Below are 26,672 nucleotides of genomic sequence, written 5' to 3' on the forward strand. Positions count from 1 at the left end.
ACACGACCAAACAACGAGACAGTATCCCAGGAGCACAAATGACCAAACAATGTCAACTACATTGTAAACATCGAAATTTAGAAATACCCGTAGCTGATAATAAAATTACAACCGGCTAAGCATTGCAGTTATTCTCCGAGTACTAAGATTTATGTTGGTAGTTAAAGTCGTAAACATATATTGTAATAAAAGTAATTTTAATATTCAACAACTTTTATACTTGTTTATCCTCACAACCTTTTATAGCCCTTGATACACGATTAAACTTCCAATAAAGAACTTAGATGAAAGTTCAAGGTAATGAGACTTTTTTTCCTGCACTAAGCGTACACAATTACCATGATATCATTTTAAAGTTGCCTCCCATTGTCTATATTTTACCCATCGTAATCGTAAACTGCCCCACTTGCTTGTTCTTTATAAGATAAAAAACAAAAAAGAATTAATGTTAATGAACAAAAAACCGGCCGCAAATACTATATATTTTAAAATGGGCAATCTTCTTGTAATACCACAGACTAAAAGTAAGAGATGGCTTGAACGCTATCAAATAAGTTTACCCAATACATTCTTTATGCCAAGAACTTAGATTCAAATATGGTTGTCGATATGTCTAAGTAGTTCATCTAAAGCGATCATTAGCCTCTCACCATTGATGTTGTGAGTTCTAGTCCCCCTCATGGCAGGTGCGTTCCACTCCTATCTTAACTGATTATATGAAAATGACAATTTGTTTTGCCGAAGGTTGGTGGTTCTCTCCGGGTACTCCGGCTTCCTCCACCAATAAACACTGATTGCCACGATATAATGAAGCGTGCTTAATCCACTTCATTTGACCTTTGGTGGATAGTTGTCTCATTGGCAATCATACCACATCTCTTTATTTTTTATATTAAAGTGGCATTAAGCACCATGAATCAATCACCCTATGTATTCTAGTAGTTAGTTTTTATCTTCCATGTTGTTGCTACTAGTTGTTTTAAATATTAGACTGTTTAATTTTCTTCCGAGTTGTAATTTATTTTGTGGTCGTATTTTGGAACTTTCTGTGCGTACCTTGTTTAGTGTTGAAGGCTCGTATTTTCCGATTTTTCCTATTTTGTTGCTCTTATAGATTTCTCATTGGTATTTACCTCCGCTTCATTTTCCATACTTTTATATTATTTTTGATTTTCATATTGAAGTGACCTCAAGCATTTATTAGTTTGGCTGTAGTATATCAGATTCCTTACTTTACAACAAACATTTTTAAATAGACATACACAAGATTTATATTACCGTATTGTAACTTGTTCCTAATGCCATGGGAATTTATATTATTGTCAATTGTATCAACCAATTGTGGACTCCTGTGTCAGTTTATACTTTATTGTAAGTTAACCTATATATTTCAACCACTCAGAAACGTCTTTTTGGAAACCCGTTGTTTATACTCAGTGGTGTGGTGTGGGGGTTTGGGATGGGGGAGAGGAGGATTCGAAAATGAGTAACTTGGCCTAGGATGAACTGACAATAAACAATAAATGACTTTGCACAAGACAGGATGAAAATAACTATTCTCCAAATCAAATCAGAATAGTTGAGGATACAAGTGTGTAAAAAGTGAAAATAAATGCGGAAAAAATAAACAGGCGTAACAACAGATGACAATAAATGATCAATCCGCAAAAAAAACTCTTGAAACCCCCTCCCCCCAGAATATCAGATGGTCGTCCCCTTATTGGAACGTATAGCGGTTAAAGAATTAGAAAAAAGCAATTTCAGCACATTCTAAAACATGCATGCAATCTGTGTGTATTATGTCATATAAAGTAGGACTAAAGGAGATTGGGAAATGGGACAACAATATATCACCAGATCATATTCCGTATATATATTGTGTATCAAACGATAATTAAGGTTTAAGACGCTATGGAATATTTCAAACAAAATAATGATTTAAAACGCGACAAACTTCCAGATTTGAATATGTACACTTTGTTAACATTTTTTAAATGTTTTTTTGCGACGTAAATAACACTTAATATCTTCACGTGTAAATTGTCCTACTTTTATGAAAGAGGTCAATGATGTGGAAGGGAGAATTTTTATTAACGAAAATACTTTGCAAAAGAGATTGATATCCAGTTGAAATAAATCCCCTTTGAGGGATCCGTAGGTGGCTCGTTTCAAGTCAAATTCACTGCCCCTATTGACATAATGTAAATCTCATTTTTAGTGGCAGTCCAAATTACATGCCCTTTATCCAGGTAATTCCCTACCTTTTATCCTGGTGTTTTCTTAATTGTTTATTTGTTCTCGTCCTTAATATGCATGTAATATTTGCCACTACAGACAACATTAAGCAATCATGAATAAAATTGAGAATGGAAATTGGGAATGTGTCAAAGAGACAACAACCCGATCAAAGAGCAGAAAACAGCCCAAAGCCACCAATGGGTTTTCAACACAGCGAAAAAATCCCGCACCCGAAGGCGGGCTTCAGCTGGCCCATATACAAAAATGTGTACTAGTTCAATGAACATGGACGTCACACTAAACTCCGAAACATATAAATAAACTGAAATTAAAAAACATACAAGACTAACAAAGGCTAGAGGCTCCTGAAATGGGACAGGCGCAAAAATGCTGCGGTGTTAAAGATGTTTTGTTAGATCTCAACCCTCAACATATACCTCTAGCCAGTGTAGAATAAACAAACAAACAGCAATACGCACCGTAAAACTCAATTTAAAAGAAGTCCGAGTCCTATGTCAGAATAGGTAACATGAATTAATTGAATTACAAACAGAAAAGCCGGACAAATTGTTTACCGATATCCCTCCCTTTATTTCAGAAACACCTTTTACGACATATCGTGGTAGTTTTATTTCTAGCAGACATTTAACGTTATAAGGTTTTGTATTGCCTTCTTCACCAAATTTATAGGACTATCTTAAATATCAATTTAAACTGATTGTCTGACAGTCTTGTCTTCGATTTAGAGCTGTTGGCCTGGGTTGCAGAAATATAACGCTAACATATAAACGAAATCAAGAAAACTATACATGTTAGAAGCACATTGTGATTGAAACACACACACACACAAATATGTTTTACCCATCCCCTTTCTCTACCTCTATATCTCTTTTCTTTTTTGTCAAATGTAAATACTATCATAATGTTAAGAATTGTAGGAAAATAAATGAATGCTATATATTTTAATAAATTGTATATGAGGAGAAGACGTTCTAAGATTAGAAGACCGTATGTTGGCACCCAGATGTCTTTTCTGTTGTATTTAAAGGGTTTGGACTCATTTCCGTTTATTTGATTAGGGACTTTCCTTTTTGAATATTCCTCGGAGTTCAGTATTTTTGTGATTTTACTTTTTACCCCTTATTTGTCTTATATTTATGCATACAATTTAGGTGTACATTTGTATGTGGTGATTTAAAACAAACAAAAGGTAATGCACGTCTTAAAATTAAAAAAAAGAGAAATGAAGGGCGTATTGTGTAAGATCAAACATCATAATGCCTGTACCAAGTCAGGAACATGACAGTTGTTTTTCACTCGTTCCTTTGGTTGATAACGTTTGATTTTGTCATATTTTATGTACTTTCCTTTTTGAATTTACCTTGGAGTTCTGTATTTTTGTTATACTTTTTTGCAACAGGTTAAGTCGAACTTAAAATTTTGATTGAAGACTGTTTTATAATGTAAACCAACATCACTGTAATTGTAATTATCGTGGCTTCAAATAATCGTGATTCAATTCAACACACTATAATTACAAAACAAAACCCACATTCCTAGCCTAAAAAGTCAAATATGACTATGCCAGATTGAAGATGAATATTATACAGACATTACAATTAACGAAGTAGAAATTGCCCAGTTTATACATTTAATTTATTTTAGCATACTTTTTAATGTAAAAGCTCACAATCTGACATGTAAAAAATGCTTCCTATGGGGTACAAAATGAAAACTCTTATTATATTTTCACTTTTTCTAAATATTTTATTTGAAAAGTTAAGTGAAGAGTAAAGTTATAAAACAGGACAGATGCGTTCGCTTCCAATCTTAATTGACTAAGATTAAAATTTTTCCTGCCGGTCGGTGGTTGACTCCGTTTATTTAGAGAAAGACCCATATATGAAGCAGAAAATCAACACCATTCTGGTGATTAAAATGACAGAACCTACTCATAGAACACTACTCTTTTTTTGTCTTTGAATGAACGAACAAATGATTTTAATGCATGCAAACGATGTCGTGTGTTTTCAGGGAAAATCAATTTCATTTCAAGAGTTTATTTGTCTCGATGTTTACGATCATATTTTCAAAGTTTACCTGTTACTTCCTTTTTGATGTTGTAAAAAAAAATGAAAAAAACTCAACTAAGCGTCTTTTTGTTGTTGGGATGTACAAGTACCCGTCCACGTCTACTCTGTGTTTTTGTTAGATGTAGGTCTATTTGTATCCATCTGATAAGTTAAGCCTTTTTCAACTGATTTTTATAGTTTGTTCTATTGTTGTACTGTTACGCCACTGTCCAAGGTTAGAGGGAGGGTTGGGCGCTCGCTAACATGTTAACCCCGCCACATTCTGTATGCGCCTGTCCCAAGTCAGGAGCCTGTAATTCAGTGGTTGTCGTTTGTTGCTGTGTTATATATTTGTTTTTCGTTCATTATTTTGTACATAAATTAGGCCGTTAGTGTTCTCGTTTGAATTGTTTTACATTTGTCATTTTAGGGCCTTTTATAGCTGACTATGCGGTATGGGCTTTGCTCATTGTTGAAGGCCGTACGGTGACCTATAGTTGTGAATTTCTGTGTCATTTGGTCTATTGTGGAGAGTTGTCTCATTGACAATCATACCACATCTTCTTTTTTATATTTTATCAGAATTATGAAGACAAGTCTGTTAAGAAATGATAGCAGAGTTAGCTTTCAAAACGTTTGATTTAAGTGTTCCTAATGGCGTTGGGTCGAGACAAGCACTTTGGGCGTACCGAATTGATAGAGTGCTATTTTCAAAACCTATTCTGCGATATGTACCGTCACTCACTTTTATCAATATAAATCCTTCTACTGATGTTATATACTGTCGGTTTATTTTTATTTCATGGGCACTTATTCTCGTTCGGGGATACTTGATCTCATAGTTTTTTACAAATTCTGTATAAAAATCAATTGGTAACTTGTATTTTGTTGAACACTAGATTTCGCAGTTCATCGTTACCCTCTAAAATAGTATTCAACGAAACATATATTTTTTTTCGATTGATTGAACACTGACTTAAAATATTTTTATTGTCAAGATGTGATTATATAATCTATCTCATTTCATCAACACCAATATAAACAGTAATTTCAAAACCAGAGCATATTCAGAAAATACAGCTTTAGGAAGACAGAGTCATTAAGGATTCTTTCAAAGATTACATTACCCTATTGTCTGATTCCTATACATCTTACTTAGACGTTATGGAAAACGTTATGGAAAACGGCTTAGTTCGAATGTGGTAAATTCTAAAAGATGTTTGAACAACGTACAAATGAATCACATATGTATATAAAATGGTGTATATTTGCGATTGCTGTGACTCCAAATGCGGCGTACAGAGGTGTGAAATGATTGTAATTTGTTGAAATCACTACTCAAAGCTTATCTACATGGTAAAGAGGCATTTCAGACTTCAATGTTTAATGTTTAATTGGCTGAATAAACTGCACTATACCATTGTAGCAAAAAAAAAAAAAAAATGTCAGTTTTTTCGACAAAAAAAAAGAAAAAAAAATCATATTTGTATAAAATAAAAAACATAATTTTATTATAAATACTTCAAATGTGACATGAACATAATATAACAGAAAACGATATACTGGTATACTTAAAAAGGATATAAAACATACAGTGTTCAGCGTAGTAAATATTCACTGCGAACTTATCTTTTCTTTTACATCCAACAACATACAGATATTTGTTCTCTTGTTGTGACATTACTTTTATTGTACATGATTGTTTTTATGATAAGCATGCACGGTCTAGTATAGGATTTTGCTAGATAAATAAGAAAAATAGTGCTTTTTGGTTCTATGTATATATTTTTCAATGATACTAAAATTGAGAAAAATTAGCATATTGGTCAAAACATACATGGCATTTGTTGCGTCTGAAACATATTTTTTTTATTCATCTACATAAAGAACTCTCAGAACTAAAAGTTTTAATGGCTATAATCATGCATGTTCAAATAAGCCGTAATGAGATTTTACCTTGAGAATTTGCAAATATATCACATGTATCAGCTTAGAATAGAAGAAAGACTGAAGACGACTCCTTTTTGATAAAAGTCGACAATAATTAAAATCGTTCAGTGATTTTATTATACTCTATGATATACCAATTTAAAACAATTTAAAACAATTCATTGACTGTGCCGATGAATTTTTCCCAATTGCGCTAGTATTTGAAATCAGTATCCAACAAAGAAAGAATCATGTGTTGCATCTTCAAATAATCATTTAATACAACAGTCTAATCGTAAAAAGACTATAACAAATGTAGGAATAATTCTTTTTTCTTTTCCTTTTGCCATATTCTTGACTACCATCCTTTTAAAGATGTTTAAAATCATTACAATACTTTCTTCCCGTTACATCACATTCATACGGAAAATACTATATCTTATTCTCAAATAAAAGATGAAAGCTGCCAAAATGATATTAAAATCAGTATAGTTGAACAAGTATACCAGAATGCAACATAATTCATCGAAAATGACTGTATTATATTTTGATTAATGATCATCTAGTTGATCTTTTAGAAAATAAATAAATGTGTGAAAAAAATATTTATCGGATGGAAACGATTGTTGATAACGAAATACAAATTTCCTTACATTGTCCTATAACAAAATATTGGCAAACACCACTCTTACTACTTGTTTAATATTTTGGAAATCATTTATGAGGGTCTGGATGGGGGGATCCTCCATTTCTGTATTCTTTAATATTTTAGGCCATTTTTCTCCATTCTTTATACTTTTTGTCCATTATTCTCTATTCTTTATATTTGAGCACCTCATTATTCTCTATTCTTTATTTTTTTGGTCCATTTTTCTGTATTCTTTATATTTTTTGCCCATTATTCTCTATTTTGTAAACCCCCATCCACACCCTCATTTATGAAATAAACCAATCTTTTGTAATTTAAAGCAATATGAATAGAACTAACGTAGAACATTTTAAATGAAGCAGTGTAGCGATTATGTAAAATGTGTTTTGTCAATTGAGTTTCTACCATTAAAACTAAAATTCTTATAGTTTCAGTAAATATAATCCAATATAGCAATTAGTAAATAAGTATATTTAAAAGTAATAAATAATGATAACTACTGCAGATTTACCCATTCTGCACAGTGTATCGTGGTGGCATGCTTGCTTCTAAACGGTTACAAGTTTTCATACAATATGAAAGTTTGTATCAGCACCACGTGGCCCAATAATACAACACAAATACACAGTTTTAACACTAATAATACTTTAAATACTGTTAGTTATTATATATTTTGATTAGTCTCAAATAAATAATAATAACAAAATTTGAAATGACCTGCGTAGAATCATATAAAGATGATAGTGCAGGTTGTAAAACATAGTTCATATCTCTTCAATCAAAGCACACTCTATTTCAATTTATAAGTTAATTTGTGAGTACACTTGTACTAAATCATTTATTTGCATCTTTCGTCAGGTATTCATTCTTGAAATCATATCCTCCATTTTTTTTGCTTTGACATCATATGCGAACAACAAAAAATACACAAAGTTGTTCATAAATGAGTCGTTTCAAACTTTTCTGATAATGTTTTCCAATCACAGTCTCCCACCAGTTTATTTATCTCCGTAATCATTGAGGTTTCAACAGGCGCAAAAACATCACATGTATATCGCAATTTCTTTGATCGTGTCCAACTAAAACTGTTATCAAAGCACAAGAAATCTAAAAATGGGAAAGTATTTAAAAATTAACAAATAATGTGTTTTTGTTAAACAGAGAATAACAGTTATCAATACTTAATGGAATCTCTACAAATAGTTGATCACGTGATCGCAAAAAGACCAGGATGTATGAATAAAATTTATAACAAGAACTCGGTATTCCTTAGATATCGTCGATAAACTTCCCATTTAATCGACAAATCTTAGGAAATAGCATTTACTTTTTTTTGGGTAAAATATGTTTATTAAACTTGCACATCCTTGACTTTCAAATATTTCGTTTTGAACGTTCCTGATGAAAGTTCATCAAAAAAGAGTTTCGAACGAATTACATTTTTAAAGTGCTATTTTCATTTTCTAGCGCTGAGTCGATACAACCATGGGTGGACTAAAGTCTACGATGGTATTCCCCGCTCAGGAGTAAGAGCTTCGTCACTGGTTTGATTTATAACAAACGTTTCTAAAATTATCGGTGAGAGGTTTAGCTATCTATAAAACCAGATTTAATCCACCATTTTCTACACAAGAAATTGCCTGTACCAAGTCAGGAATATGACAGTTGTTATCCATTCGTTTGATGTGTTTGAGCTTTTGATTTTGCCATTTGCTTAGGGACTTTCCGTTTAAAATTTTCCTCGGTGTTCGGTATTTTTGTTATTTTACTTTTTGATGAATTTATAAATTATTAGGAAACAAAGATTCCAACTCCCTTGGTCAAAGCAGACCTTAGATGTATTGGGTATTCTTTTTATGCCCCTTTTTGTCATATAGTTCCTCACAACTTCAGGTACGTATACATACGTTGCCTTAAGGGAATACGATACAGTAGCAGGGGCAGATAATAACGTTTTCAAAACTGTTCGTGTTGTTTTCGCGACGTTGTTAATCAGAACGTTGTAATTTCGCGAAGTTTCTAATAAGAACGATTACATTTCGTGACGTCGTTTTTTATTTAAAAATGTAGTCACATTTGCGGAAAATCCAGTGACGTCACAAATCCGGTTGCGCGAATTTGAAAAAAAATTACCTGCCAAGAAAATCGGCCATATCACGAAAATTGTTATATTCATTCATTAATATTGAGGTCAACAGTATTAACTTGAAATGTGAAAAAAAAAATTAAATCCACATTCATACTCTTGTATATGTTTTATTTCATATAGGAAATGAATAACAGATATGCAAATAATGATACGTCGATGAGACAGAAACCCAACTAAACAAAAAGACCAATAAGTAATTAAATGTAATTTAGATATTAACGTACTGTCTTGATCTATATATAATATCTACACCATTTGGAAAACTGTATGGAGAATTGTGCAAATAAATTTAACAGAGACTATCAACAAAATGACAAAATAACATGATTAATAAAGACAACGCCTCATACTGCACCTGACTTTGAATAAGTACATTAAAAAGTTTAACGGCATTTTTAGAATTTAACCCAGTGGAATACATATGTGTATGAAAAAGAACTGTCAGTTTAAAAGACACAGTTATAAGCCCCGTATTATAGACGGAATGACGGACGGACAGACGGACAGGTGTAAAACAATACGCCACCCAACTTTCAGTTGCGGGGGTATAAAAATACCCTGAAGACAAATAAACTTAGGCAACTTATCTATTGATACAAAATCATGCAATTTTACCGACTGCTGTACTTCCTATGAAATGTTAAACTACACCGTAATGGACTTTATTGAGACAATAACGACATGAATTTGCTCGAAACAGCTCTAAATATACACCTTTTTGAACATGTTCAGAGTTGTTCTAAGCTGACCCGAGTTAATGTGGGTATGGTTTTGTGTTCATATAATGCCTATATAGTAGGCCGATAGTTTTCTTAATTGAATTGTTCACATTTTCATGTCGGGGCTTTTTAAAGCTGACTAAACAGTGAGGCTTTTTTTTTGGTGAAGGCCGTGCGGTGACCCTTAATTGCGTTTATCTTCGTAATTTGAAATATGGTTGATAGTTGTCTCATTGGCAATCATACCAAATGTCCTTTTTTTTATATTATCCCACTTACTTGATAATTGTTTCATATTTTGTCATGTTGGGACCTTTTGAATAATTAAAAATATGCCCAAGCTGTGTTGTCTGCATGAGTTGAAGGACTAATGTCGGACTGAGATGCAAATTATTTTTTATGCCAACGCCGTAGCGGAGGGGGCATTAAGTTTTACCCTTGTCCGTCTGTACGTACGTACGTACGTCCCAAAATTGGTTTCCGTTCTCTAACTTTAGTTTGCCTCAACCAAATGTTATGAAACTTATACACAATGCTTATTACCACAAAACACAGATCAATAGATATAAGAAGATGTGGTATGAGTGCCAATGAGACAACTCTCCATCCAAGTCAAAATTTATAAAAGTAAACCATTATAGGTCACAGTACGGTCTTCAACACGGAGCCTTGGCTCACACCGAACAGTAAGCTATAAAGGGCCCCAAAAATTACTAGTGTAAAACCAACGGTCTAATCTATATAAAAAACGAGAAACGAGAAAAACTTATGAACCACATCAACAAACGACAACTACTGAACATCAGATTCCTGACTTAGGACAGGTGCAAACAAATGCAGCGGGTTTAAACGTTTTAATGGTACCAGACCTTCACCCTTTTTCCGAAACAATAGTGTAACATCGCAACATAGAAAGACACACTATAAAATATCAACTGAAATAGCTTAACTCAATCAAAGGACATATTAACACCATTGAACATACACTGAACAAATAAATTTGACCTATGACACAATGTAAATATAAAATAAATAAACTAAGGGAAGAATAATAAAAGTAACATGTTATATCGGTAAGAAATGTTAAACAATTAAAGAAAAACAAAATGCTCGAACAAAAATATCAGCCATTTGCACTAACTTTAAACACAGGTAAATGAAAATAATTTTGTTGTTAGGTATACGTGTATAGTACCAATGGAGAAAGGAAATATTTTTACAAAATAAATAATTTTGATGTTCATAGTACGAAGTGAAAATTTATAGTTATACCAAACACTTATCAAAGCTGGTATATAGACCAGATATAACCCTGAATAACATTAAATAACAAAAAAGCAATACAATTAGTATCAACAGGTCAAATAAACAAGAAAGTACGATTTGAGAGTACTCGCAGTTACTGACAGCTAGTTAAAAGCCAAAACAATTAATAATAAAAAATCATGCATCAGAGACTAAAATCAACTAAAACACATCCCAGGGATTTAGTATTTTAACGTCATGGACAGTCAAAGAAGACATGACAAGTTTGAATTTTGGTGGGGTCACTTTTACCGTTCTAGAGTTATGCCCCTTAACAAATGGAAAAATTTCTGAAATATTTGTTTCTGTTCTCTAATTTTAGTTTGCCTCAACCAAATGTTATGAAACTTACGCACAATGCTTATTACCGCAAAACTCAGATCAAGTACAAATTTGGGTAGCGTCACTTTTACAGTTCTTGAGTTATATCCCTTTATAACGTTATATGCAAGCGGGGGCATCATCTGTGTCCCATGGACACATTCCCCATTTATTTTTATTGTTATTATTATATTTTGATTATGAAATATTTATTTTTATAAAATTTATCTTTTTATGTTTCCGAACATTTCTTTTCTAAAAGTAATTTACTAGAATACTTTTTGTATCCAACATGTACAAGATTCGTAACAATTCATAAAGGTTTGGCAAATATTTTATGCTAGTTTACGAGTAACCAGCTTTAAAAATTTTGATGAATAATATCATTGCTTTCGAAAAAAAAACTTGGCTATACCACTGAACTTGACAGCGTAATCATGAACGGCGGGAATGATTTGACGACGTTATTGCGATTAAAACTTATTTCAACGTAGTTTAGCGCCCTATTGGCAAACGTCCCGCTGGCAATTAAAAATCAAGGTTTATTGCTTTTATTGAAAAAACAAGCACATGGACCCCCAGTTTTTTCTTTTGCAATCAATCAAGTAATATTTAAAGAACACTCCGCCAAAATTTTAAGAAAAAATCAACGATCGATTTTTTTCTGCACTTCTGAATAGACGCAAAAATATTGTCAATTTCTTTATTTCACTAATAGTAAAGTAAATTCAGAAAACAACAATTTTGTTTAACCTTAAACTTGTTACAGCATGGTCATGCCATGGATCAAGGGAACATTTTACAAAAAACCCGGTTAAGTTATGACTGTTCGTTCAAAAGTATTGTAACTTTCTTTAAAAGTCCTTTTTTATGAAATTTCAGGGTTTTCCCTTCAAATATGCAAATTTCAAACCAAATTATCTCAAAAAGTAAGTCATGAAGGTATATTTTTCTTTGCATATTTCAAAAGTACACATCGAAATTGACCTTCTACCAAAATTTCAAGAAAAAATCAACGAGGGATCTCTACTGTATTGTATGCCCTTAAAATTTTGGAGTTTGAGCGTTACTGATGAAGGTAAATAAAAAAGCGGTTCTAACGCATCATATCTATTGAGTGATATTTTCATTTTGAATCTGCTTCATACGTAATAGTCTTCCTATACTCTTACATAACCGTAATAATAAATACGGATATTCTTTATGTATCATTGACTTCATCGTACTAATTTGTTTTCAACTATTAACTAAAGAATGATGAAACAGCATTTTAAAATATTTACATTTTCCAACTTTGTCACAAGTGTAGGTGCCATCTTGAATTACAACATTACTATCTGTTCTTTCTAGAGGTAGTATTGGTTTATATTTTTCATTTTCCCAATAGAAAAGTCCGAATCCTATGTCATGGTCTTCAGTTTTAAATTCCCAACTGAAAAAAAGCAAATTGAAAAAAAATGAAAACAATATAAATTAAAAGATATTTCATCTCTTTCATATAGAGTATGAAAATTAAAATAAAAACTGACAGAAACTATTCAATATCCTTTCACTTATTACATTTAAATTATATCAAGCTCTGCAAATAGATTTTTTTTATAGTTATCTAAATGATATATTAAGCACTCAATGCTATTGTATGAAGAATTATACAGAAAGAGCAAATGGTGGATTTCTTCATTCTGAAACAATGTTATGGAATCGATTGTATATAAAAGAGCTGACAATAAACTATACTTTGCAAATATCTTTAGCTTAATTTTCCCCGAATGTGACCTACCGAATTAGACTATCATCGGGTTTGTACCTACCTGAGCAACACGACGGGTGCCACATGGGGAGCAGGATCTTTTTACCCTTCTGGAGCACCTGGGATCACCCACAATTTTTGATGGGGTTCGTGTTGTCAGTTTTTAGTTTTCTATGTTGTGTTTTGTGTACTGTTGTTTGTCTGTTGTCAGTTTATTTTCGACTAATAAGTTTGAATGTCACTTTGTATCGTTCGCCTCTTTTTTAAAGCGTTTGGAATTCGCAAAGGTCTTTTTTGTTTGTTAGAACATCTGACTGATTCACTGAAGAGTATTTTGTAGACGAAACGCGCATCTGGCGTACAAAATTTCTATCCTGGTATCCATGATGAGTTTATTTACAACCACTGTTTCGGTGTCACTGCTGGTGGAGTTTTTCTCCCCAATGGTATTACCAGCCTAGTAGTCAGCCATGCCATGAATTATCGTTGATATGGTCATAGTTATAAATTAAGTTATCCTTTCGTTTGATGTGTTTGAGCTTTTGATTTTGCCATTTGATTAGGGACTTTCCTTTTTGAATTTTCCTCGGAGTTCAGTATTTTTGTGATTTTACCTTTTAACTGTTTACAAAACTTTTAATTTTTCGAAATACTAAGGATTTTTTACCCCAGAAATAGATTATCTTAGCTATATTTGGCAAAACTACAGGAATTTGGGGTCCTCAATGCTCTTCAACTTCGTACTTTATTTTGCCTTTTTAACTGTTTTTGATTCGAGCGTCACTGATGAGTCTGTTGTAGACGAAACGCGCGTCTGGCGTACAAAATTTCAATCCTTGCATCTATGATGAGTTTATTTGCATGTCCGTGTATGGTCCCCTGGATTTTGATTTTTCTATCCCCGATTGACGCTGTGTATCATTTTATTTACTTGACAATTTTCACTTTATTTTTTATTGTACTACTATGTCAATGTCGGTCGTATAGCATTTGTCGTATCTCTTATTCGTAAATTCGGATTTTGGGGGTTTCGGTTTGGACGTTCCTGATGCAGGTGGGTCCAGAGGTGCGCTTCGGACACATGAAATTAGTATAGTGTAACTTCCATTTTGTGTTCCCTCGTATTCATATTTGATTTAATCTGTACTTGATTGGGAAAGTGTTTAAGTCATTAAGTTTTACTATACTGTACTAGATCATTCTATCAACCACTGAAACTTTTTTTGTTGACGTTTTTGTTAGATTAATTGTAAATGTGTTTGAATTATTTAATTTACTTATGTTATATATCTATGATCAATGTTTACACACGTTTGACTGCTGGATCCCAATTATTGCCGCGTTAACAAATTATGTCTGTTTAGGTTGCTCACACGTTTTTGTCAATATAATGGAACAATATACAACTGTCATACAAGTGGGATGTTCAACTAGCTACTAGATAGAGGTTTAGTCCATAATTTTCTTCGAAAAATATCTGTATAAGGAATATTATAGTTATTTTCCAGACGTATCGTTGAATTGGTTGATATAATCGGACGTTTGGTTATTTTTATGGACTTCCCCACTTTGAATTTACCTTGGAGGTCGGTATTTTTATAATACATTTTTAAACACTTTTCTAACTGCTGATGTTTCTCAATATTCGACACTTGTTCATTCTGCGGCCACAATTTCTTCTCGAATATAACAAAAGAAAGCAATCATTTTAAGGAAATTGACAAGTTGATTACGAAATTACCTTAAAACACTCCCTTTTCTTTCAACTATATATTCCAAGTACAGTTTATCGCCATTTGGGACAGTTGCAGTTTGCAGTTGTAAATTAAAGTCAGTATTTTCTAGATAAAACTCTTTTGGCACAGGTCCTCCTTGACCAATCTAAAAAATAAATATGCTTTACAGAAAAATTCCTACTTGCATAAAGTCTTAGGTTTACAATCATGTCATGACAGACACAATGCAACTTCATATTCTAGTAACACGATGGGTGCCACTAGTGTTCCCTTTCGGAACAACAAATGTTGCCTCGCCACCTTTCAGTTTTATGCTAGATTCTAAATTTAATATGATGATTAAAAACATATAAGAGGCTACAATACTTATAATAACCGATGTTCAAAACCCACAAAGTCATGAGGAATGTATTAACCAAGACAAAAGTTTCTCCTTCTATTCATGCATTTAAATACAGACGACTATGCTCGAGTTCCAAATCTAAATACCGCAGAAAAAATAAAAAAACGTTTTTCGTGAACCCGAGAGTTAACTTAAGTATAGAAATATGCTCATCTATCAGGCAATAAAACCTATGGTTAAGATGGTCGTCCGTTGGGCTCGTCTTTAGTGTACATAAAACTTTTGTTTGCTCCCCATTTTGAGGATCATTGGTTACCAAGACGGATTGGAGACACTTCCGTGAGATAAAAGTGAACATTACTCGAACATTGTATTTTTTCTATATTTACCAAATTGATATCTTTCATATATATAGATTAACTGTTTACAAAACTTTTTTTCAAAATACTAAAGATTTTATACCAGGGAACCTTAGCTGTATTTGTAAACCATGTACTTTATTTGTACTTTTAATTGTGTCACTGATAAGTCTTTTGTAGACGAAACGCGCATCCGGCGTACAAAATTTTAAGCTTGGTATCTATGATGAGTTTATTTTCACCAATTGGCATTCCTACATTAATTTATTGCGCTGGAACTGTCAGTTTGCATTTGATTCACCTCTATGTTACATAATTGGACAATCATCAAATGTCGTCTGATTGATCTCCGCCATTGTAACACTGGTCTTCATAAAGTGTGAAAGCATATGAAGACAAGAATTAGACGACACACAAACAAACAGTTGGTATTGGTTTTAGTCTAGTCTCACATGTTGACACCGTGACCTATGAACTCACCATAGAAGCACAATTAGGATTTCCGTCTGGATCTGTTAACTTTCCACCATAGCAGGCTGGTAAATTGTCTGGATCAATGTAGCGTAACAATAAGTCTTTGTAATCACCTGATATGAAAAAAAAATTAAAGCAATTTTATTTTATGATTTTCTTCAATCGCTTTAGTTATTGACCAATCCTTTCAGATCAGTTTTTGCAGCAACATTTAGGTTTGAATATTTACAGTCCAATTCAAAATATTTAACGTTATAGTGTCGAAAAAATATATACAATATTCGTACAGTGTGGAAAACTAAGGGATCACTTGGACCTTTTTCAACATTGAAGACTAGAATATAATTCATAACTAAGATATTGTTTTGTTGAACTTGTCTTGCTGAGTATGTTTTCTGTTTACATTTTTCTTTATATATTACAGTTAATGCATAATATGCAAAAACATGGGTAAAACTTCACTGGAAGGAGTCGATTGACAATTTCAGTCAAGTTGATACATTTTCAGATCTTGTCTTGCTGATCATTTTGCTGTTTTCAGTTTGTTTTACCAATACAGTTTTGGTTAAAAATGCAAACAAAATGACATTAACCGTCATTTAGTGGCAATAAACCCTATAAGGAGACGACAGACGATTTCAGCCATATTAACAAATTTGTAGATCTTGTCTTGATAGTATTTCCTTTTTCATTTTCTCTTTATCTATTATAGTTCTTAAAATAATAAGCAAATACGAATTAACGAAACAAGTTTATTTAAAGTCGTCATTTAAGGGCATTAACTAGTATGGGGAATCGATCAACAGTTTCAGCTATTTGAATTATTTGTAGAACTTGTCTTGCTGACCATTTTTGCTTTTTAAACTTTCTATTTATCTAGCTATTACAGTTTTTAAAATAATAGGCAAAAACGCAAACAAAACTTAAGGATACATTCTGTAAATTTGAGATTTTGTTTTATATATTTCAAAAAGGAAAGAATATACCAAAGGAGAAATGAAAAACCGCAAGTCGATGAAATCCAGACAACATCATGCAGAAAAGAAAAAGACGAACAGTCAACAAAACAATAATCAGAAAACACCAGATTGGGGAACACGAACTCCACCTATTCCTAAGGGTGAACCTAGGTGCTACGGATGGGTATATCGACAACAGATTGGGGAACACGAACTCCACCTATTCATAAGGGTGAACCCAGGTGCTACGGGTGGGTAAATCGACAATATTAACGCACATTTCATTTTATTTTGTTATACCTTATTATATGGGTTAAACCACCTTTTCTTTAATTACACCGACATACAAATGATTCTTTTCAAGTTATATAGAGCATAATAGACACATAATGCGCAAATTGTAACTTTTGAATAGACAAACAATTCATGACGTTGAGCAATGTGAAATAAAAGCTCAGGTCGAATTTAACAAGAAATGTACAAACATTTAAACTAGACAAAATACGTAAATTTTAACCAAGAACATGGATTATATCATACAAATAAATAAATCTAACTGTACGAATTACCTCCTTTAACGTGTATTTTCTGTTTTGTGTCTTCACTGATAAGCGGTCTTGATATTCTATATAATATTGGAAATATTCGAGGTGCTAGAAAATAATAAAATAATGAAATAATAAATATAGCTTTCAAAATGTGAACCCATGAGAGTCGTCCAAGCTGCAAACAGAGGAACGTCTCATTTGCATTTAAATAATCAAAAAGTTAAAATATAAGTTTTATTTTTTTGTGTGTTTGTTGTTTTCAGACCATAAAACGACTCCCTTTTCGTACACAGCAATTCTTCAGTAACGTTGATACTTCAGCCGCGCTCAATTATGTGAAATTTATAAGGTATGGTTTAAACAATTCAACAATTTATCATCTTAATGAACTATGTACCAATAAAATATGATGATCTTCAAATGTAAAACTTTACAATACGGTAGACTTGTCTTATTTATTTTTTAAAGCACGAAGTTTGTTGTACTTATACTCAGTCCTATAAATTACGAGTTGATTTATCTTCCTAGTAATTTGTAAATACTACACCATAGTATACTAGTCTGGCATTCTAATAACAAGATAAGGATTGGTGTTTTTACATGTAATTACCATTGATAACCAAAAGTCTCTTCAACATTTCTGGATAATTGTCTTCTAACATCTTTACTAAACCTAAGTGCATTTTTATGCCTGAAAAAATAAAATAAAATTCTTGCATAAGTTTGGACTATTAAATTCGTTCGGCTTTTGAGAACAATCGAAACCCTGTGTTACTTTGAAATGTTGATAACGCTCTTTGCCCCAATCATTTTGTTTTACCTTTAAGGCAATACAAAGGAGCTTTCCTTACTAAGTTCTTCCTTAATGTTCACGTCTAATTGTTTTAGTTTCCTTATTTCCTAATTGTTTTAACAAATATCCTTCAGCTCACACTTAGTTATATAGTGGTAACAAGACTATAATAAAGTATGTGTCTGTGTCTTGTCTTGTATATTACACCTTTATCTAAAAAGTTTCCCATGATACAAAGACAATTAACCGTTCATAAAACAGCTGCCATCTTCTTAAAGATCAGCTGAAGTGAATCGATGATTTTAAAGAAATTGATTATAGAACTTTCATCGGTAAACATCCGGGTAGTTGTTTTGAAATAATATGATATTTTGTGACAGTTTGTTGAAATATTTTAATCTCTCCAAAGTTTATACAATCCCTCATTTTAGTCCAGCATAAAGTATGACATAAATTGTATGATTATTATTTTTGTTCATTTACCAATTAATATACCGGGGAGCCACACCACCGACGTTCCAGAGTTTCCCATATCGCATATAACTGTAACTTACCAGGGAACCACAGCGTCGACGTTCCGGTGTTTCCCATATCACATATAACTGTAACATACCAGGGAGCCGCAGCGCCGACGTTCCAGTGTTTCCCATATCGCATATAACTGTAACTTACTAGGTAGCCACATCGCCGACGTTCCGGTGTTTCCCGGCCATATCACATATAACTGTAACTTACCAGGTAGCCACAAAGCCGACGTTCCAGTGTTTCCCATATCGCATATAACTGTAACTTACCAGGGAGCCACAGCGCCGATGTTCCGGTGTTTCCCATATCACATATAATTGTAACTTACCAGGAAGCCCCAACGCCGACGATTCGGTGTTTTCCATATCACATATATCTGTAACTTACCCAGAAGCCACAGCACCGACGTTCTGGTGTTTACCATATCGCATATAACTGTACCTTACCAGGAAGCCACAACGCCGACGATCCGGTGTTTCCCATATCGCATATAACTGTAACTTACCAGGAAGCCACAACGCCGGCGTTCCAGTATTTCACATATCACATATAACTGTAACTTACGAAGGAGCCGCAACGCCGACGTTCCGGTGTTTCTCATATCATATATAACTGTAACTTACCAGGGAGCCACAGCGCCGACGTTCCAGTGTTTCCCATATCACAAATAACTGTCATCCCGTCAACTGGATAACCCAACTTTGTAACGAAAAGAAAAAGAATTACGCCATGATTTAAAGAAAATATATCGATACCATGCGGGAGTATAAGTCAATTTAATATTATGCTAACGTCGTAGTGTCGTCCCGAACATGCATGCAATATTTGCCACTGGACGTTTAGCAACCAACAATCAATCAATCAACTAATGTTGTACTTTTTGTTTCAGGGTGCAGTTGCAAATCTTAGATTGTCTGAATGTATAATTACAGTATCTTACAGTATAATTATATACCGGTATATGTATATTCATTATCCACAGATAAAAAGTACTTGGATCTTGCTATTAATAACTGAACTTTGTTTGATACTGTTTTAAGATTGAGATGAAGGATAGTACCGAAAGTAGACGGTCTGCTCCATAGCTTCATTTTTCATCGATATTGACACAGATAGACGACTTCGAACTAGAATCTATGACAAATGTGCTGATTTCAACATTTCAATTGTCAACTTTCCATTTCTCAGCAGAAACGTACCATCTGCTCCATTGTATGGCGTTTACATATCTTAATACGTTACGCTCGTGCATTTTCACAACATACGGACTACATTAACAGGAGTGTTCTCCTTCAACAAAAACCGCTCCAACGGTATTGCGAGGAAGAACGAGTGAAGTCGAAACTACTTAGTATTTACAGTCACCATCACGTTGACCGATACACTATATCGGTGTCACAACTCATTAGTGATAGGTTTTTACGGTCTTAGATCTTAAGATAACAGTATAGTCGTCTGATCTGTAATTTTACCAAATCTGTCCTATTCCAGATTGTGACATTTTGACTGAGTGTGAATTCGCATATAGAGCGATACATGCATAGCAGGAAACGCTTACCCTGCCGACGCACCCACTCTCGCAACTTTTGATGTTCATGCGATTCCCTCAGGTTTTGTTTGTTACATTGATTTGTCTCTTCTTAATCGATTTAGGAGATTTGAACATCGGTAAACTACTGTAGCTTTAAAATACAGTATATATTGTTGTTTTTATTTACAGTTTATAGTGTTGTTTTTATTTACAGTATATAGTGTTGTTTTTATTTACGGTATATAGTGTTGTTTTTATTTACAGTATAGAGTGTTGTTTTTATTTACAGTATATTGTTGTTTTTATTTACAGTAGATAGTGTTGTTTTTATTTACAGTATATAGTGTTGTTTTTATTTACAATATATTGTTGTTTTTATTTACAGTATATAGTGTTGTTTTTATTTACAGTATAGAGTGTTGTTTTTATTTACAGTATATAGCGTTGTTTTTATTTACAGTATATAGTGTTGTTTTTATTTACAATATATAGTGTTGTTTTTATTTACAGTATATAGTGTTGTTTTTATTTCGAAGTACAGTGCTCATATTTATGTTGGTTTGTAAGCTTTGTAAATATTCTTTTGAATTATTAAAATAATATAATTCAGACATAATCCATATTTGAAATTAAACCTTCTATATGTATTACTAAATGCAATTGTATACAGTTTGTGGACAAATTCCTTCATTTTACATTTCCCCTAGTATATTTCTATTCATAAATATATATTTTTATTAGATAAATTTCAAAACAAATATGATTCTTTATCCAATCTTTACGACATTTTCATCACCAGACTCAGATTTATTTCTAGGTTATAAAGATTTTTTTTTACATTTGATGTTACCTTTAGATTAAGAAAATTTACAAAACTTTAGTTATAAAAAATTAAGAGATCTGATATAAAATAACTATCCACCAGAGTCCAAATGACGTTGATGTCAGCACTAGGAGGTCAACGCATGGCCTTCAACAATGAGCATACAGAAAAATAAAAACAATAAGATCAGTTTCATTTGATTAAGTCATGAAAAGAGGGAGGAATTATGGTTACGACAAGTATTACATATCCACGGTCATATGGGACACAGATATTCCATAACAGTCAACCAAATCATGATGGCGTCCGTAAACGTTACGAAGGAATGCCTTCAACTTTACCATCTTGAACCCTTGGTGCAAAGAAGTAACCCTATATCAATGAAGTCATGATAGGAAACATAAGAACTGGAATATCGCATCAACTGGGAGATATATACTCCATTTACAGGCGCTACTGGAATATTGCTACACGAAAATGGGATGTTCACATTGTTAACATAAAGTTTAGTTCTCATCGTTATAAAAATCAGGAGATGTGGTATGATTACTAAATGAGACAATTACCACGAGAGTTTTGGAGTACAGTTATCGCACAAGCAAACAACCCAAACCTGTTAAATTGTCAATTTCTAGATGCAAGTCAAGATATAAGGCAGACTTAACTGTATCGAGATATCCTTTATTTCAAGTTCATTGCGATAGACGCAGTCAACAAGTCACCAAACGTTCAAGTCTTTATTATTCAGAGAAGGGACATTATCTCAACAACAGAAAGTGAAGTCAAAGGATAATGACAGCTTCTTTTTGTTGTTGAAATTTTTGAATAAAGTATGTCTGTATTTCCCTCGATTTTGGTTTATGACCTGGATTTGTTTTCACTTAATCGATTTATGACTATTGAACAGCGGTATACTACTGTTGCCTTTATTTATAAGAATAAAAGCACATTCTTGCATTGGAGGAATTCCAGTCGATGTTCAGTCTAGCAGCGAGTGAATTTTTGTCTACTTTCAGTCTAACAAAAGATGAATTCAAGTCTTCGTTTATTTAAAAAGGTGAGTGAATAAAGTCTACGACATGTCAAAATGTCAATAAAGTCTACGACATGTCAAAATGTCAATGTAAATTATTAGCAAGTGAAACCTCCACTTACCTTTTTGCTCTGTTCCGCCCAGTCATTGACGGTCCATTCACACTGATGTAGTTTATTCCTCTCGAAATCGGATTTCTTTGTTGAACGCATTAAGCCTTTAAGATCTATATTCCCATACAGTTCTACACGTATAGGAGAACCATCTTTTGCATGACCACAAAATCCACCAGTTAAATATTTGTCCATCACCTAAATATTTATTATGTAAATGTGATACTATTCCTAATAAAAATGTTTTTCTGGACTGTTTTTGACATTTTGACATTACATCTGTTGAAGGTTTATCTTTTTATATATATGTCTAGGAAATCATGGTTTATTTATTAGTTGAAGCTGTGTTTTGAACGAACTAGCTTTCAGTAACTCTAGTGGAAAGTTATATCATTAGCAATCATACTATATCTTTTTATTTTTATATTCACTGCCAATTCTTGCTAGATATTATCACGCAGAGCATCTGACTCTCACTGTTTATAAAGACAGAGTAACCGGTTTAGTGGTCGTACGAATTTAATAAATTTGAAAAATATATGAAAATAAATTAACTCAGCGAAAATAATGAAAAGTTTATTACTGAATATTTATAATTACCTCTGGTATTTTGTATTCTTTCAGAAGTGTATCAACTTTCGCCTTTTGTCTGAATTCGACACTCTAATAAAATAAACCAGAGAATTGTGTTTCAGACGTTATCAGTGTTTCAGTGATTTACGTACACTGAGAAAGAGCCTAATATAGATGATGTAACCGAGAAATTCACGTAAAGTTACGGCTTGTTATCAATTTTCAGCATGAAGAGATATGTTTTGTTTCACTCGGAACGGAGTACTGATATGAATAAGTGATACCACATAGGCATGTTCTGACATGTAATACGAAATTGTTACTTTCCCATTGGCTATGGTTAGGTTAATGATGACTAGAAAAGGTCAAGAATGACCACTTTTCCAAGCCACACAAAGATAATTTCTCGTTATATTATCTAATTTTGATAATACTAATAAACTCGCCAAAGACTCGTTTATCATAATATTGGAATTAAATAATTGAGTTGATATGAAGAGATATTCAAATCTCACTCGTCATGAAAGCTTTTATTACATACATTGTGAAAAAGGAAAGCAAGTACCAGTTATACAAAAGTTAGTGTCTCATAACGAAACAAGTAGAAAACATTCTAAGAGGCAATGGCACAAAACTTTTCTTCAATTTTAGAATTACAATAAGATAAAGAAAAACGATGTAAACCATTTGCATAGGAAATGGATTCCACGAGTACTATGTCTTAAACAACATAACAGTAAAACAGACTTTAATTAATTTAGGCCAAATTGCTTAAGACGAAGCATATAAATTTGACAGTAGAATTTTAGCGGGTATGTTTAAGATTAACTAAATTCTTCGTCACGCTAGAACAGAATTGTTGTTAATTTCTATCAATTAAAATGATAAATCTAAAAATGAAATGGTAAGATATCGATCTTTTTTAACATGGTCATATTACAATCGTTTCGTAAAATTGTACATATTTTTTTTTGGCAAAGTGAGAAATATATATACCAATGCATCGTTTATATTATTGTATTTTAACTATATCGATATCTTAATGATTCTATTTGGTTACATTTACCACCACTAACAATAAAATTACTTATGCAAAGAGCAAACTTCCAATGTCAATGATTTAAACGGATTTCAGTCTCGACTAAACGCCTGGCAAAATGTGCAACTCATGTTTGAACTGTTGCATTTGAAATACATCAGCCAACTGCTCAATTATAAAAACAGTATAAAATGTGAAATGTAAGGTCTACGTCAAGGTAATAACATCACAAATAACACATGCAAACAAAATACATATATAGGATTTAAAAAAAAATATAAACTTTGTAAAGGCAAACTAAAATTTTTGACATAGGCGGTCATTTTACTGAACAGATCCCCCAATATAAAAGTAAAGGAAGATTCGGATGCGTTATGCATTTGCACCAACCAGCATTTCATGTGCGCCAATATACACGTAAAAACAATTAGAAGAGACAGAAGTTGTATAAAATTAATTGATGACTACAGAAAATACCTCTTCCGACTGCCATCTGCCCCGTGCTCAACACGGTGAAAATAAAAGTTTCGAAATTAGCGCAAATGTCATACGCCCTTTTAGGCGATGTCTTAATTACTTAACTAATGCACTGAACATTTATTACCTTACTTGTATTAATGAGGGTCTGGATGCGGTTTTAAAGAATAGAGAATGATAGAATAAAAACTGCAGAATAAAGTGACAAATATAAAAAATAGATAATAATGGGGTGCAGAAATATAAAAAGTAGAGAATAAGGGTCTAAAAAAATAAAGAATAGAGAAAAATGGTATAAAAAGTTAAAGAATAAAGAAATGAAGGACCCCTCCCCCATCCAGACCCTCACTTATGTAGGATATAATATGACATAGTAGTAGTAAGGTCAATTTTTCAAGATAGCTGATTTATAAATGCTTTTAAATAGTTGTAAACTTTATGTTAAATTTCATAGTTTAAATGTCAATTAAAACTATGAATAACACCAGATCAGATTGAAAAAACTATGACCCGCTGGCAGTCAGGTACGTATTCAATAGATTCAATCGGTCAATTTATAGAACTTGTGGCTCTTAATACTCTTCAACCTTGAACTTTATTTGGTCTTGTATTTTTTTTTATTCGAGCGTCACGGATGAGACACTTGTAGACGAAACGCGCGTCTGGCGTACAAAATTATAAGCTGGTATCTTTAATGTGTTTTTGTTAAATAATTTAGTATTCGTATATTTCATGCATATTCAGGACGAGAAACCATTAACAATTAAAACAAAGGTTCTGCAATGTGTGCCGTTCAAGATGAAGGGTAGGAAATTTGGACTGCCACATGAAATGATGATATGTTGGATAGGGGCGGAAATCTAACCTTTGAAGACCGTATATACTGTGACCTATAATGGTTTACTTTTATAAATTTTGACTTGGATGGAGAGTTGTCTCATTGGCACTCATACCACATCTTCTTATATCTATTTAGATTGATCATTTACGGACCCTGAAAGATTTTTGCAAGTTTATTTATATAATACCCGAGGCATCGATTTTAACGTCCCAATTCCGACTAGACGTGGCTGCGTATTTAAGCATCCCTAACAGCTAAACGGACTCTCCACTTTGGTTGTGAGAAGTCCGGATGACCATATTTCTATACCCCAGTCGTCCTTGGGGTAGCTTATGAAGACAATTCTTACTCTTTCTATAGATAGTTTATTGATTTTACGGCCTATCTATCAAACCTGTAAACTTAACATTATTGTCCTCTGTACATTCCCACAAATAAATTCTATAATTTCACAAATTTTCTCCATACGTTTAAACCTTACTTTACTGAATTGTATATGTGACTGGTCTCTATGGGATTTCTTAACATTTATTTCAACTCTTCTCATAATCATATACATGTATATATATTTTACTTCGTCTCATATTTAGCCCAACAATGTTATATCAAGTTCTTCCCTCAGCATCTGAGACATCGTGGCAACATCACCTGTATATAGATTAACGCAAATTTGCAGATCTAACATTGATGGGCTAAATTTGAGATGAAGTATATATAAATTATGGTGTTAGCCCTGCATAACCACGGGTTATCCTATTAGGAACGCCTGTCGTAAAGTGGTCACATATTTAGACGTATATATATATATATAAATGTCGGGTTTTTTTTTTGGTAAACTTTGGTGGTTTTGGTTGCCGTTCACAACATTATTTATCCGTATGTACATTCTTAAAATACATTGTAATTTGTTTTGTACACTTATGAGATATTACCCCTATAAGTCTTAATTCTAAATTATCTAATGAGTTTATTTTTTGACAAGCAATTTCTTAAATCTTGAAACACAAACCTTGTTATATTATTATTATATTAGAAGAATGAAAAAATAAGAATTTATAACCCGTCTTTTATTCATTATATAACATTAAACTTCATGATTCTATTACTTAACGATATTTCTATAAAGAAAAACACATCATCCTTCACTACTTTCAATTCTACCTGTTAAATTAAAACGGTGAATGACCTGATATATGTGAAACTTAATATATAACCAACAGTGGCATCACATTACAGATTTCTATATAAAGTTATTGTCCTTGGCAATCATACCCCCGTATCCTACTTTTATATTCCTTGTCCTTGGTTTATTTATTTTTTTATTTGTTGTACACTTTTACAAACCCTTTGTTCTTTCAAATGCAGATTTTTAA

General features: G+C 32.7%; 1 protein-coding gene across 1 annotated transcript in view; it reads right to left on the reverse strand.

The window, feature by feature from the left end:
* Positions 1–5,793: 5,793 nt before the first annotated feature.
* LOC127710534 (retinal-binding protein-like) overlaps positions 5,794–26,672 on the reverse strand; it is a 31,481-nt gene continuing 10,602 nt past the window's right edge. Inside the window, exons 6-14 of the mRNA XM_052216466.1 lie at positions 22,970–23,032; positions 22,379–22,567; positions 19,493–19,568; positions 18,162–18,242; positions 17,573–17,656; positions 16,051–16,157; positions 14,874–15,013; positions 12,666–12,814; positions 5,794–7,995 (exon numbers count right to left, since the gene is read on the reverse strand). Coding sequence (XP_052072426.1) covers positions 7,826–7,995; positions 12,666–12,814; positions 14,874–15,013; positions 16,051–16,157; positions 17,573–17,656; positions 18,162–18,242; positions 19,493–19,568; positions 22,379–22,567; positions 22,970–23,032 — 1,059 coding nt within the window. The 3' untranslated portion in view covers positions 5,794–7,825. The remainder of the gene's footprint in view (positions 7,996–12,665; positions 12,815–14,873; positions 15,014–16,050; positions 16,158–17,572; positions 17,657–18,161; positions 18,243–19,492; positions 19,569–22,378; positions 22,568–22,969; positions 23,033–26,672) is intronic.

The sequence above is a fragment of the Mytilus californianus genome, unplaced genomic scaffold (genome assembly GCF_021869535.1).
Source record: "Mytilus californianus isolate M0D057914Y unplaced genomic scaffold, xbMytCali1.0.p SCAF_8, whole genome shotgun sequence".
NCBI classification, from domain to species: domain Eukaryota; kingdom Metazoa; phylum Mollusca; class Bivalvia; order Mytilida; family Mytilidae; genus Mytilus; species Mytilus californianus.